Raw genomic sequence first — 14,998 nt, forward strand, 5'->3', positions numbered from 1 at the left:
TAAATGGGGAAGCTTTGATTGGCTGATAGTTGTCATCCTCTTATTGTCACGATTTTCATACACCGATGTATATCCGCCTTAGGAAATTTTCTTATCTCGCTAAATTCATTCTATTGTCTAGTTTGGTAGCGAAATTTAATCTGTGCCACTTGAAAGGTAGATCCTCTTTTATACACTCTTTTGTCTATGGGTACATGTTTGATCTCCTTGTTCAATGATTATGATTACGTGCATTTTTTCACAAACGAAGGTGTTTTGTTTTCTAATATAATCGCAGTTAGTGACTTCAAGAAAGTATAGAAATTACATTTCCGTGTGCTTTAATTGAACTTTTGTGTGTTTAGTATCAGAAGGTATGTAAATTTATGTATATTCTAAAAAAAAAGACATGGCACATTATTTTTTCATTCGAAATACCATTGTATGTGTTTAATAATTTAGCCATTGTCCACTTCAATTTTAAATTCATTTTTTACAAACAATATATAACTTCTGTTTCGACGTAAATAGTCTATAATAAGTACAACCGCATATATTCTTTATTTAACTAAGGTAACAAAGTAAATATTTTGAAAGCTCTAAATTGTCAAACATGGCTAATGCAAAGATTTCGCCACCGACAGTTCGTGCTTAAAATTTGCGCAACTATAAGTTATTAGCAATGATAGAAGAAAAGGATAATATAATTTTTTATTTAATGGTTCTTAGTATTTAGAATAAATTAATTTGATTGAATATTTTGTAAATTTTCAGTTCGATGTAAGTTCAAACTAATTTTTGTTAGTTTTACAGTTTTGCTTATCTTTTAATTATTGTTAAACTCTAACTTTTGTCATTTATTTCAAAAATTTTGTGAATAAAAATGAGATAAAAGGCTTTGATTCGCTAATAGTTAATTGTTATCTTCTTCTTGTCAAAATTTTCATATACAGATGTATATCCGCCTTAGGAAATTTTCTTAGGTCGCTAAATTAATGCAATTGACAAGTTTTTACAAGGTTGGTAGCGAAATTTACTCTGTGTCACTTCAAGATAGATTATCTTTTATACTCATCTTTTATCTATGGATAGATGTTTTTGATCTCCTTGTTCAATAATCATGGTTACGTGCATTGATAAATATACATAAATATTACATTTGTTCGGAAATAACTCTCCTTGGTTATGTGCATTTGATTGCAAGCTCAAGTGGTGTTTTATTTACAATCGTATATATAATATACTTAATAATCAAAGTTAGTGATATCAACAAACGTGTAGAATTACATTTCGGTATAAACTAATCACAAGTTTGTTTAGTTATTATCAGAAGGTATGTAACTAGAAAAAAGACTTTGCACGTTATTTTTTTATTCGATATTCCATTGTGTGTGTTTAATAATTTAGCCATTTTCTGCTTAATTCAATTCTAAATTTCATTTATACAAACAGTATCTAATTTTGCACAAATATAAGTTCTTAGCATAGACAAAGGAAGAGTATAATATAAAATTTGATTCATTGGCTAAATGAATATTTATTCAATAAATGAATTCAATTGAACATTTTGTAAATTTTCAGTTCGATGTAAGTTCAAACAAGTTTTTGTTAGTTTTACAGTTTTGCTTATCTTCGAAAGTAATATCTAAGGATTGTAGCTTTTATTTGTTCAACTAGTTATAATTCACTAATTAATCGCTCGTTAATTGTTATCCTCTTGTCATAATTTTCATACACCGATGTATATCCGCCTTAGGAAATTTTCTTATGTCACTAAATTCATGCTATTGACATGTTTTTACAAGGTTGGTAGCGAAATTTATTCTCTGCCACTTGCAAGCAAGTTAGATGTTTGATCTCCTTGTACAATTATTATGGTTACGTGCATCTGATCACAAGCGCAAGTTGTGTTTTGTTTCTTGATATAATCGAAGATAGTTATTTTGTTAACTGTAAATAAAATACGGTAACCACATTTCGGTTTAAAATAATTCAACATTAAAGTAGTGAATGACAGTAGGTATGTAAACTTACATATATACTAGTAAGCCATCGCACTTTATTTTTTTCATTTGAATTCCATTGTGTATGTGTAATAGATTAGCCATTTACTACTTATTTCAATACTAAATAGATAATTCGTTTTTCACGTGACATGTTTGTTTGACGATATTTGTAACGAGAAACTTTACTCGCTAGGTGAACAAGATGAGTGACACTGAAGATAAATCTGCTTACTCACGGAAGGTTAAGGATGATGATAGCGAAGCAGAGCGAAGAGAGTTTAGGGCTCCATCAATTAGATACCCGCGCGCACCACCCCCATCCCATTTACGCATGCATAATACTAGAACTGAAAGTGCAAGGCAAGTCGAGCCGCCCAGACACGCTAGTCAAATTAGAGCTCCCAGACATTTGGTCGGCAAAAAAGCAGCGTCAGACTATCGTCCTGACATGGGCTGCTCTGCCAGTGCGCAGTCTTTGGCAGCGCAATCTACGCTGTCACCATTTGCTGAGGAGTTCATCCCAAGGGACAATACTGTGTTTACGCCAGTTAGCCATCTTCAGCATAATTTTGGAGCTGGAGACTCGCCTTACTATAGCCCTCGCCCTTTCAAATCGTCGATATCTGACCGGCTAAAAGTTGGGCGCAGAGGTTTGGGCTCTTCGGATACTGCTTCAAACCCCGTAACTAAATTTATTCATATAATGGACGAGCTCCAGGCGAGTAGCGCCAACTTTGATAGTGTAAGGGCGACTGTAGCGGAGATAGCTGCTATAGGTGCAAATGACTCTATGATGTTAGACAGACTTACAAAGCTTGCGGTTACTGAAGCAGTAAAACGACCACATTTCCAGTACAGTTGCGCTAGGCTTTGTGCACTCGTTGATGAAACGGCTCCCAAATTCCATCAAATGGTTATTGAACAGTGTGGGCATTTGTATCTACAATATAGAAAAGACACAGATAAGTCTCAAGATTCTTCATTTATGGTAGGACTGGTTACCACTTGCTGTGAATTGCTCTACAATTTTGTTCGCGAGAGAAAGTTGCCATTAAAAGACTTAGTAGAGTTCATGGAGTTAATATTTCAGACTATGACTGATGTGATCAATTTGAATTTTAGCCAAGAGAATAATATCAAGGCAGTCTGCCAAGCACTGAAGCTAAGTGGTTATTATATGCATTTAGCTTGCCCTAAACTTATGGAACGCTTACTTAAGGACCTTAAACACAAGATGACGGACAACAAGTCCAAAACATCAATACTAATTCAAAGTGTATTAAATCTTTCTAGTAGTGGGTGGGGTTACGTGTCTGATAGTGGTGACAGCCAAGAAAGTGACCCGGGAGCTAGTGGTGATGCCGAATGCATTGGATATTCGGAGTACAACTCGGAAATTACTGATATCGATGATACAGTCTATTATGGACCAGATGGGGAAGTGTTGACTGCTGAGGAAACTTCCTTTTTATACTGTAATCTTAACGACAATTCGAAGGCTGAAGTTGATGATGATACTTTGTGGGACCCGGACAATGAACTAGGAGCTGAAATGCAACAGGCGTTTAAAGATTTTGTGGAATATTCAAGAAAGAATCCCAATAATTGAATTAGGGCAGGGCCTTAATTCCTAATGAACTCTTACTGCATTTATAATCTGAACTTATCAGAAAAAGAACTTTGTTTAGTTTAATTTATTTTAATTTGTTTTATATGAGCTGAATACAATATGGACAATTTAAAACAAAGTCTCATAATTTTTATATTTTAAGATATCAATGAAATGTGATTAATAATATTTACACATATATATGAATTTATGATTATTCATATAATTGTAAAGGTTAATTTAATGCATTAATTATATGAAATGTTATTTCATAGTTTAAAATTATATATGGGCGAAGTGGAGATGCTCTAAGGAGTACCTTTCAAAAGCTAAGATTGTGATAGACATATTATCTATATATGTTAGTTTTTTTAAATTAGTAGATGTAAAATATACTTTTAAGTATTTTTTTTATCGTGATGATGCTCTTAAATTGTACATAATAAATAGAACATAATAAATGAGTTCTATAATTTTACAATAAATCTGTTCTTTGAATTATTGGGTTAAATTATATTTTTCAGAAACTAATTGCAAAAGATAATTCAAATAGAAACCTATAAGAATATTTGAGGTAGGTTAAAATAAAAAGGCTTGCTTCCAAAGAATAAATACTCTTAAATTCCTGTAAAAAATATTTCGTAAAATGCAGTTCAAACAATTGAAGTAAAACCCACATATTATTATGCTACTGTTTATTATTTACATAAAACAAAATATGAGATTCTATGTTTTTGCAAAATGGTAAATAATTGTAAAATATATACATTAAAGTTAGATATTCAGTATTGATATACTACCAATACGACTAGTTTCATTTCAGATATAAGAAATGTTTGTAATAAAATAAATGCTGATAAAAAACATTCAAGTCAGCAATTTTTAAGATTCTTTAACACTATCAGTAATCACCTTCCATAATAAATTATCTTAACATAAATATATGATTGATTAATCAAACATATAAAACTATTCTGTTATTTGCAAATTACTGATGCAAATATTTTATAAATACTATAATTATTTACTCTGATTTTGTTGGTATTTGATTAATATATCACAAAGCGATCAGATACATTAACATTTTCTTACATAACTAAGTGTAAATATTATTTGAGAGCAAATGTTGCAATATGACGTCATATTCTTTGGTATATTGATGTCAATAAAATAGTATATAAATAAATAATAAGAGTGCTAATTATGTTACATCTTTAACTTCACTAGTATCCAAATGCTGTATTAGCATGCGCATAAAAGCCATTTCCTTTCTGGCATTTTCTAATATTATTCGAGGATCAGATGATGTGCATCTCAAACAATTGGGAGCAAACACCATGGCCAAATTTGCTGAGTCCATTTTCGTACTTGCCACAACGTCAGGTTGAGAGAATAGTTGCAAAAAATGGACCAAATATATAAGAACCTATAAAATAAATATTATATAATAATATTACTGCTACAAATGCTTTCAACATATTAGTCCAGTGAATTACAACTCGTGGGGCGCGCCTCCTCAGGGGGGCGTTTCCAAAATATTAAATTCGAATATAAATAAAAACAAACAGATAATTATTTTATATATATATATTTTAATAATATTATCAGCTTTATTTTAATCATATGCTACTAGCCTATAAAATTGTATAATTTTGATTGCTATTTATAATATCAATAAAAAAAATATATAGATAACTTTGAAAAAGGAATTTAATCACGATTGTAGAATTTAATTTAACAAATATAAACTCTGAACAAAAGTATAAAGCTAAATATTAATGAACTTTGTAATTTATAATCGATCACATTTTAATACAGTTTGATACTTTTGTAGAGTTTGTTTATAATAAATTTAGTTGAGTATTTATCAAATTATTGTTAGAAAAAATAATTTTGCGCTATAATAATTAAAACAATAAGGCTGAAAGTCACTATGTCGGTCATTTAAATAAATAATTAGTTGCTTACCACTCGGTTTAATGCAGGTAATCTGTTTACTATATCATTAGCATGTTGTGGCGTTTCAGTAGTGACACATTCATTATACAAAACATCAGGTATGAGAGGCTCATACAATTCCCTGTACCAAAGTTTTAGTAAGCTTGCTGGAGCATGGGCATCTTAAAATTTAATACAAAATATTATTGATTGTTCAAAAGTTAGAATCTTTGGCCAAAAATGGAAACAAACTGACCCATACTACTGCTTAATTCTGGTAACTCCCATTTATCTAATTTGCTTTTCAACGTATTTACTTCATCTACATCAGCTGATACTCTGAATATACCTTCTGTTTGAAAGCCATTCAATCGTAAAACCTAGAATAAAAAAGTCATATTATAAAAGTTATATCTTAAAAATATTTAAGTATATTTAATGAAATTTTAACTATGATAAACAAAATACACTATGATAAAGTAAATCTCTTACTTGTTCAGATAAAGCAACTTGAACCCAGGGTAATTTTTTGTGAGGGAATTTAAGCTTTTGTAACTCCATAACTTCAGCCAGTGTGTTTCCGAACATTGATGGGTGAAATATTTGTAACTGAAAAAATCAAGTTTTCAATAAACAATGTAAATGCATGATTAAAAAATTGTTGTGAGTTTAGTATTTTGCATACTAAAACCTAATCAATGCGATATTCTATTAATATTACAAATGTTCACAAACAAATAATAATTATCTACAATTGTGTAAATTAAATTATTTTATTTAACACATTTTATTATACTTCGTTTTCTAAAAATATATTTTACTGGAGTGTGAACGTAAATGATAATTAGCAGTTCTAACTCCAAATTTTGATGAGTTTTTATAATTCAACCAATTATTTTAGGTCTATAATTTAGCATGTTATTTCAGACCATGAAATCAGTCGTCGCACAAAGCTTTACAAAAATCGTCAAAAAAACTTTCTTTCAACAGTTTCAACAAAGAAACCTCCCAACAGATCTTTACCAAAAACTAATCTTTGGAAGGAATTTTGAATTTTCAAAATCGGTTGAAAATTTTTGCGAAAACGCTGCGCAAAAATTTTGAACTTTTTTGACATCCTAAAAAAAACGGCTATGGCGATCACTTGCAAAACTAAAACATAAAATCAGTGCAGTCGATTTTTGAGAAAACGTCGACGAAAGAATTTGACTTGGAATGTCAAAAAAACTTAAAATTAGTAAACCGGATTCTCTAACTAAATACTTCTGTTGCAAAAATACTTCTAAATTACTCTTATTATTACTATTTTTATAATTACAATTTTTATATAACTATTATTGTTAAAATACGTATTAATTATATAACTAAAAACTTATAATTTTAAAACACTTAAAAAATTCAGAAACAAAATATTTTTTTCATAAAATACCTAAAAATTTGTAAAAAAAAATACTTATATTGTAAAAATACTTATCACATTGTTTGTAAAAAAATATTAATAATAACAATTATAATATAAGACACTTATAAATTTGTTAAAATATCATAAAATAACCTAAAATTTCTTAAACAAAATAATTATATTATAAAAGTAATGTGAAGCTTATTAATATATTTAAAAATAATTAGTTTATCTATATTTAAAAATAATTAGAATCAACTAAATATAAATAAGTTTATAGTAAATACGAGTCATTTAAATTGTATTAAATCTGCTAAAAATTGACTTGAGCCTTATTATAATATCATTATACTGACGGCTTGTAAAATAAATAAATAATTAAATAAATAAATAAATATATAGAAGTTGATAAAATTATTTTGTAAGAGGTAATTTTTTTTTGCTTCCCCATAATCATTATTTTATTTGAAATTTCAAAAGTATGAAAATGACCTTACTTATTGTCAAAAAAAAACTAATGCTCTTGAAATAATTCGATATTTTGATCCTAGACATCACAAAATCAATGTGATCAACATAAATGTTTGATCAACTACTAAATAAAATTGGTTAATAAAATTATTTTTAAAACATTTTAAAATTTTATTGCATTGCCCTAATTATATTTTTTGTTTGGAATTTGAAAAGCATGAAAATGACTATAATTTTCATAAAAAAATTGAAAATCTAAACGTTACTATAAAAAAAATATAATTTAAGTTTTTCTTACCCGTGACTGATCAATTTCATCAGATGATGCTCTACGTGCTTGTTTCTTACCCGCACAACCAATTCTTTCCAACCTATTACAAGCAACAGTTGCATAATGTGATACTTGAACATGTATGGGCCACTTTCCAACCTAGCAGAAATAAGTCATAAGTCAAAATTATTATAAATACAAAATTACAAAATATAAGTACATGATATAAAAAAGAATCATACTTCTGGAAAACTAGTAGCAAAAGCTGGATCTCTATGCCTATTCATGTAACCAAGTAAAGCAGCTTGAAATGTTGACGATGGGGGTATAAAAGATAAACAAATGGCTAGTAATTCCCAACCACGAAGCAAGGAGTCCCTCTGAGGATTCTCTGTAGTTTGACGGCACAATTGCACATATAATTCATCTCGTAATCTGATAGTAAATGATTATTTATTAAAAGTTACAGACATTGTTAATAATTAATAGTAGATTATTAAGTAACTTTATTAAGTGTTAACTTTGTTAACATTACATACTTATTATATATAATATTATATTATATTACATTGTATATTATCCACATTAATTTGTACACCTATCTCCCGCTTTGAACAATATTCGTTTTACACTTTTTCAATCTTGCAAGGATTTTGAAAATAATTTATTTTATTTATTTGCACGAAATTATAAATACTAAGCTATAATTTTTTTATATCTACAATGACTTTTTCAATGTTTTACTGTCAAAATACAACACTACAAAATATATGTTTCAGTTACAAATTCTTAGTAGTTTATGTCTATAATGGAAATATGTAGATAAGATGGAAACTCCCCTTTTTATGATTGAAACTAAATTTATATGTGTATAAGCTGGTTTGTTTAGATACCAAAACAAAGAGCGTCAATGTTTTTAAACTTAGTTTTTAATTAGTTTTTATATATAATTGATAGTGTAAATTTATTCAAGGTGAGCAAATAACAATTATTTTTTACAAAATCTATAATTTATAAAAAAAATTATAGTTCATCAATGGCAAAAGATAAAAATAAAAAACTAGAGAAAAAAAGAAAAGTTTTATCTTTAAAAACCAAAATTGAAATTTTTAAAGGTGTCTGTAATAATGAAAGAACAATGGATGTTGCATTTTTTATTCAATAAAAAAAATTAGTTACAATGAAAACAATCAAAAAAACTAAGACTCAATTGGAAAAAGTGCATCTGTTGGAATGTCTACAATTTCTCATTGTAGAAATGTTGCAATGAAAAATATAGGGAACTGACAAAAAGGGTTTTTTATAGTGATTTTCGTTTAGCACGTTTTTTTCATATAAAAGTGAATTTTTTGAGTTGACAATTTTTTATGGAACCTATTTCTTGTGTAAGGGGTCAGATGATATATATATATATATATATATATATATATATATATATATCAACAGAATCTAATAATATGTTTATAATTAGAATAGAACAATTTTCATATCAATAATAATTTTTAAAATAGTTTTTTTTACTCACGCTGGATTACCAAAAGCAGTAGCAATAATTTCCATTGCGACCGAATTTAATGTCATACCAGGCCTAGCTTTTCGATCACCCATATAAATTTGTACACGTTTAAATAATTCAATTGCATCCTTCTTTGCTATTTTATCTCTAGAAAGTGCCAACATCGGTCTGCTTATAGCATTTCCTGTCCAACTCAACATATCACGAACACTTGACTGAAACAATTATAAAGTTTGTAATTGATATTAAAAAATACAAAAGAAAGTAATGAATAAAAATTTAAAATAAAAGTTTCGGATTTTGTATAGAAGTATGGACAAAATGCCATGGCATTTTGCTTTTTAATGTTATTTATTTATTTAATGATACTGTAATCGTTTTTACTCATCTTAATTTTATTGAGTACCAGTAACATAGACTTTTAATTAAGCATGAACTATAATAAGGAAAAATGCAACCAATTACAAATACCATTTTGTACATATATATATATTATGGACAAAATGACAAATAAGGTAAAAACAGTGAGATGCAAATTTTAAAGAAGACCATTCATTGCTTTTGTTTCTCTTTGAGACATCAGCACATGAAGCATGATTACAAAGGGAACAAATTACACATCATAACTAACTATTAAAAAGCTCTGAATGTGAAACTAGGTCTTTGAAAAAAATGCAAGTCTCTTCTTATTATAGGTGGATCTTTTGGTCTGTCCTTAAAAGTAGTTATAGTAAAAGTTAGTTCAATCACTCTTTACTAGTTTCAATTGTCTTTCCTTTTAGCCCCGAAAAGAAGTAGCCTGTAGTTCTTGCAAAATAGTATTTTGTCATTTTCCCCAAATGTGAACAAAAATGCAATAAAATTGTTGACTTCAATAGAAATAATTACAAATAACAATATATAAGTCCCCAAAAAACATGACAAAACGACCCTCAAAATAAACTTTTGAAGGTGAGATACATGTTTGAATTGACTACTACGACAAGACTGTGCCACGGATGCTCAACATCTAACAGGATTGTGATTGTAGCTTTTCTCACATTATACAGTTGCAGCAATGTTACTAAAACTAGCCAATTTTTAAATAAGGCCCACCTACTAAAAAACTGCTTACCTTTTTCCTGAATATGCCTTTTGCATGTAAATTCAGATTGTCATGAGCAAATTGTTCTATATCGCACTCTTTTACTGGTAATGAACTAATATTAATAGCTGTTGGTTTCGAAAGCGCTTGAACAGGACTATATAGTGCTTGTTCTTGAGATAAAGTTACTGCATCCAAAGAATCTGTATCTATTGAGAGCCTTGTAAGCTCGGGTTCCAATTTATTTTCGGAAATAGGTTGTTTGCTTGAGTTATCGTCATGTTTGGAATCTGATATTTGCAGAGTAGTATTGTAGTATGCAACACTATGGGCACCATAATCTAAAAATATAAATGAATCAAGTTTAATAACTTTATCATATTAAATTAATAATATTTATTACCTTGTGCAGAACTGTAGTGATGTGTTAAATAATCATCATTGCTGCCAGAATGATCTGAATCTTCATTATCGGGTTCATGACCACTAAGTGATTCTTCTGATTGACTATCTGAATGTAAGGAGTCACTATCTAAAGGATCACCCGCACTGTATGAATAACCTGTGATATATTTGTTGTTATTATAAATACCATTTGATAATGTTAATAAAAATTAACTGTTAGCTTTTATTAAGTACTGAATGTATGTTAAAAATAATTGATCCTATTTACCTGATAATTTAGCTTGCTCTAATATATAATGTTGCAAAGGCAATAAGTGTTCTTGCATTTCTAAGTCCCAATTGGAGTACAATGGTGATGTATTATTACCATTATCATGCTCAATGGTATATTTCTGTTTACTTCCATCTACCTTAACATCTAATTCAAGTTTAGATTGTATTGTATTTTTTTCCTTATTTTTCTTATCACTTTTTGAGTATTCTAAGTTGTGCTTTTCTAAATTTGGTTTACTGAGATATGGTCCTGAACTAATTTTTGACAAATAATTATCTGATGCAGTTTTTTGACTCTGCTGTCTATAACCTTCAGGAGCTGAGTTATGCTTTATCTTACTAAATGTTTCTACATCAGACTTTGTTTTGTTACGTGAATTGGAAGAATATTTAAAATAATCAGCATCAGAACTTGATGCATCTCTATCTAAAGAATATGAAGTTTTAGCACCAGTTTTATCATCAAAGTTAAATTTATCTAAATATTTCGATTGTTTTTCAACATTTTCAATATCAATGTTTTTGTCATGGAAGTACCTACTGGTAACATCTGAATTATGTTTATTACTGGAACATTTAATGTTGTATTTATCTATCCCATAATTGAGTCGGTCTATACTATTAATATTCGACTTGACAGGTTGGCACAGAGATTCAGTGGCAAGGGATATAGAACTGACTAGACTAGGACGGTTTGGTTTTGTTATCTGGTTACATTTATGTTCTCCTCCTTTAGCTGCAAATTGATTTTCTATGTGGGAGACATGCCTGAAAAATTCAAACAATAACAGTTTTTTCAATTCAAAAATAAACAATTTTAGTATTATAAATATATATATATATATATATATATATATATATATATACATATAATTGTATTGACTTAAATTGTAAATATTGAATTTGTATAAAGTATCTATCTATCTATCTATATATATATATTATATAGTAATTTTTATGCCGGTCTTGAAAATAAACAAGTTAATCTGTAGAATTAAAAGAAAGGTCTTTTAATCTGCCCCTAGTAGTATTGTGGCATAGTTATCTGGTATCTATAATATATACAAACATAGTGTGGAAAAAAAGATTACCTATTAATTTTATTGTGATCAGGACTATGTGGACTAGAATCACTAGAACTCTGGTTGGAAGTTTTTGTGCTTCTTCTACGGCTTACAGGAGTATTTTCAACAGATTTAAAATATTTCTCATGCATTGAATCATCACTGTTATCAACTCTCGAAGACATGAAACTACCAGATCGCGCCAAAGGCATTTGATTGGACCTGTAAATTGTTAATAAGATGCAATTGCTTTTCATATTCAATAAGGATAATAGTAGTATCTCTAGAATATTAAAATCTAGAGATTGTTTAAACAATACATTGAGTTATTTTTTAGCTCTGACTATATTAAAATTATAGGATTACCTATATTTGCATTTTATACTGGTCTTTTATAAGATTCCTTATGGTTATTCCTTGCACATAGCTACCACTGGCATGTTTCTTTTTGAGTTGTGGAGTACTTGCAGAATGTGGGGGTCCACTGTGGATAAGAGGCTCATATTTAAATGCTGTGGATAAGAGGCTCATATTTAAATGCGGGTAAATTATTTGAACTTGAACTTTCTTGTAGCATTCTATAGCTAAAAAGAATTTTGATGAAATATTTCATAATAATGATATATTTTATAATAAAAAAAAAACTTAGATACTGAGTTTGTTTTCTTAATTTTTTTTATGAATAATTTTCTAATTGTATAATAAATCAAATAATTACATATTTATGTATAACTGTTAACTGGAATTTCAATACTTTTCAAAATAAATTCTTATGACAAAGAAATATTACCCAGTATCTGATTGTCCACGATGTCTTTGTGATGATGATGCCCCTGATGAAACACGTAAGTGGCTAGACTCTTGTAATCGCCTATAGCCATGTGCACTAGATAAACTGGAATCACTAGATCTGCCGCTATCTGTATGTTTGTGACCTGAATGTCCAACATGTGAATGACCATGTTTGCAATACCTATGTGAACTTTTTTCAGATCCACTTGCACGAGTACCATCAGGTGTGACACGATCTCTAAATAATTTAAGTTTTATTAAAGATTATTTATACATGAATTGTTTTGAGAAAACCTTTCCAATATTAATTTTTATAATTTATTATACTAATGTGACTAATATATGAATTAATTAATACTAATGTCACTGAAATATAGATTCTAAATTCTAAATTCATCATAAAAGTGATATTGGTTTAACATGAAGCTAGAACATTAATAACCAAATCTAATCCTGATGTTCTGTGATCCTTTCTTTAAAAACTTCTATACCTACTGTCCTCAGTATGGATAAAATACATCATAATAACTACATGAATTCCACACCATATGAATTTTTGTGTAACACATGTAATAAACATTGTTCATCTTTTAGGCAATTCATAATTTCTTTCCAAAAAGATGTATTTTTATAAGTTAATTAAGTTTTACATTATTACCTGTTGTAGCCTGATGGACTTGTAAGCATTTCACAATTCGAATCAACGCTTGAACGAGTTGTTGTTGTGCATCTGTCTTCATAGCACTGGTGCTACATTTTTGATCCCGTTGAGAATCTATGAATATATGTTCATATATAAATATATATATATATATATATATATATATAAATTTTAATTATTTTTAGATATACTACCTGTAAAAGGGCTTTTGAATTATGTGTTGTGCTGTCATGTTTTTCACAAGGATCAGTATTTTGTTTCAATGTTTGTAGCTTGGCAAGAGGTATGATGTCGCAATTCATAGCCTATGCCACACGGTGCTTTGTGAAGCGGCATTGTAATAATAAAATCGACTAGTATGTACATCAAACAATTCCCACCACTGCGAACTATCTGTTCGTTTCACATTCACACCCTAAAAAATATAATAAGCTTTTACTCTATATTTCATTTTATCGTTGTAATGAAGTTGAATTTTTACAAATAAACATTCTTGGGAGATTAAAATACTATATTTTATATGAAAATCTGTAGTTTGTTTCATTAGCTAAAAATAACCAAGTATTACAGCTAAATCTTGTATAATGATAGTCAGACAGACACTTCTCTATTGAACTATCAAACAATTGCTATGTAAAATCACATTGACATAAATTATAGAGAAAAGCTCTATTTTTAAAATTCTGTCTTCAGAATCATAAAAATGTATCAATATTAATATTTGCAACTGTTAGTAGCATAACTTTCACTCTCTGCCTGATTACATTTAGTATAAACTTGAATAAGTACTTTCTCTCCAAAATGATATTTATAAAAGCACAAATTTTTAAATAAAATCACAATGCACAAAAGGAGACCCAAAGTCTTTGACACACTATCGAAAACATATTCACAAAATTCGAAAGTTATGGGCAAATCATAATTTTGTAGCACTTTGTCTTACTTCTGGAGGATCCCAAACACATTCTCCCGTTGTCAGATTTGCGTACATATGTTCCTTAGTTCTTGGTTCAATTATTTCAACCCACTCCATTCTAAAAAAAAATCCAAAGCAAGCATATTATAATGAATTTAAATGAAATTGTCACGCCCAAACGGGTGACAATTTTTATCGGGTATCGATTGTAATAAGGATATATAAAATAAAGTTTAAATACCTTCAGATGACATTTTCATAAATTACTTAAAAATAGTTGCTTATATAAATTATTGAATTATTGTTATACTACATAACGAACTATAATGATTAAGACATGGAAAATAGAGCCTCTCCAGTAAATAAAACATTTTTCACAAGCGCCATGTTGGATATGGAAGTAGAGCAAAACATATAAAGCATTGAAGGCAAAGGCGAAAAATGTCCTTATACCGGTTATGAAATGAATAGTGTCATTCATAATGAAAACAGTTTGTAGTATAAAAACTATGCAAAATTTATTCATTTTATTATCTTTCAAGTCTCTACATTTATTATAAATATTGAACAAGAAGTTCCGCCAGTTTATAAATCATCTAAGCCTAAAATCT

General features: G+C 28.7%; 2 protein-coding genes across 4 annotated transcripts; one reads left to right on the forward strand and one right to left on the reverse strand.

Moving 5' to 3' along the window:
- The first annotated feature begins 208 nt into the window (after positions 1–208).
- LOC113377142 lies at positions 209–3,714 on the forward strand. Of its 3 annotated transcripts, none has more exons than XM_026617358.1 (2): positions 209–353; positions 2,179–3,714. In XM_026617358.1, the coding sequence occupies exon 2, from the start codon at positions 2,188–2,190 to the stop codon at positions 3,592–3,594; it is 1,407 nt and encodes a 468-aa protein (XP_026473143.1). In that variant the 5' UTR covers positions 209–353; positions 2,179–2,187; the 3' UTR covers positions 3,595–3,714. The 3 variants fall into 3 exon arrangements, with proteins under 3 accessions (XP_026473143.1, XP_026473142.1, XP_026473141.1); XM_026617357.1 differs by lacking the exon at positions 209–353 and adding an exon at positions 1,159–1,312; XM_026617356.1 differs by lacking the exon at positions 209–353 and adding an exon at positions 1,816–1,999 and having other exon boundaries at positions 2,179–3,708.
- A 923-nt stretch (positions 3,715–4,637) lies between these two features.
- Positions 4,638–14,504, reverse strand: LOC113376265. Its single transcript, XM_026616172.1, is given in 17 exon segments — positions 4,638–5,020; positions 5,563–5,714; positions 5,789–5,912; positions 6,025–6,141; positions 7,704–7,835; positions 7,919–8,111; positions 9,202–9,407; positions 10,307–10,617; positions 10,680–10,838; positions 10,950–11,722; positions 12,046–12,240; positions 12,404–12,502; positions 12,809–13,048; positions 13,469–13,560; positions 13,666–13,775; positions 13,778–13,886; positions 14,415–14,504. Coding segments are annotated over 17 exon segments (3,327 nt in total). The 3' UTR covers positions 4,638–4,795.
- Positions 14,505–14,998: the final 494 nt, after the last annotated feature.

Source organism: Ctenocephalides felis, unplaced genomic scaffold, assembly GCF_003426905.1.
Source record: "Ctenocephalides felis isolate EL2017-DRISC unplaced genomic scaffold, ASM342690v1 CF-g0.4_SCAFFOLD_01886, whole genome shotgun sequence".
NCBI classification, from domain to species: Eukaryota; Metazoa; Arthropoda; class Insecta; order Siphonaptera; family Pulicidae; genus Ctenocephalides; species Ctenocephalides felis.

Coding starts and splice junctions, on each gene's coding strand:
- LOC113377142 (XM_026617358.1), top strand. CDS start 2,188: ATGAGTGACACTGAAGATAAATCTGCTTACTCACGGAAGGTTAAGGAT.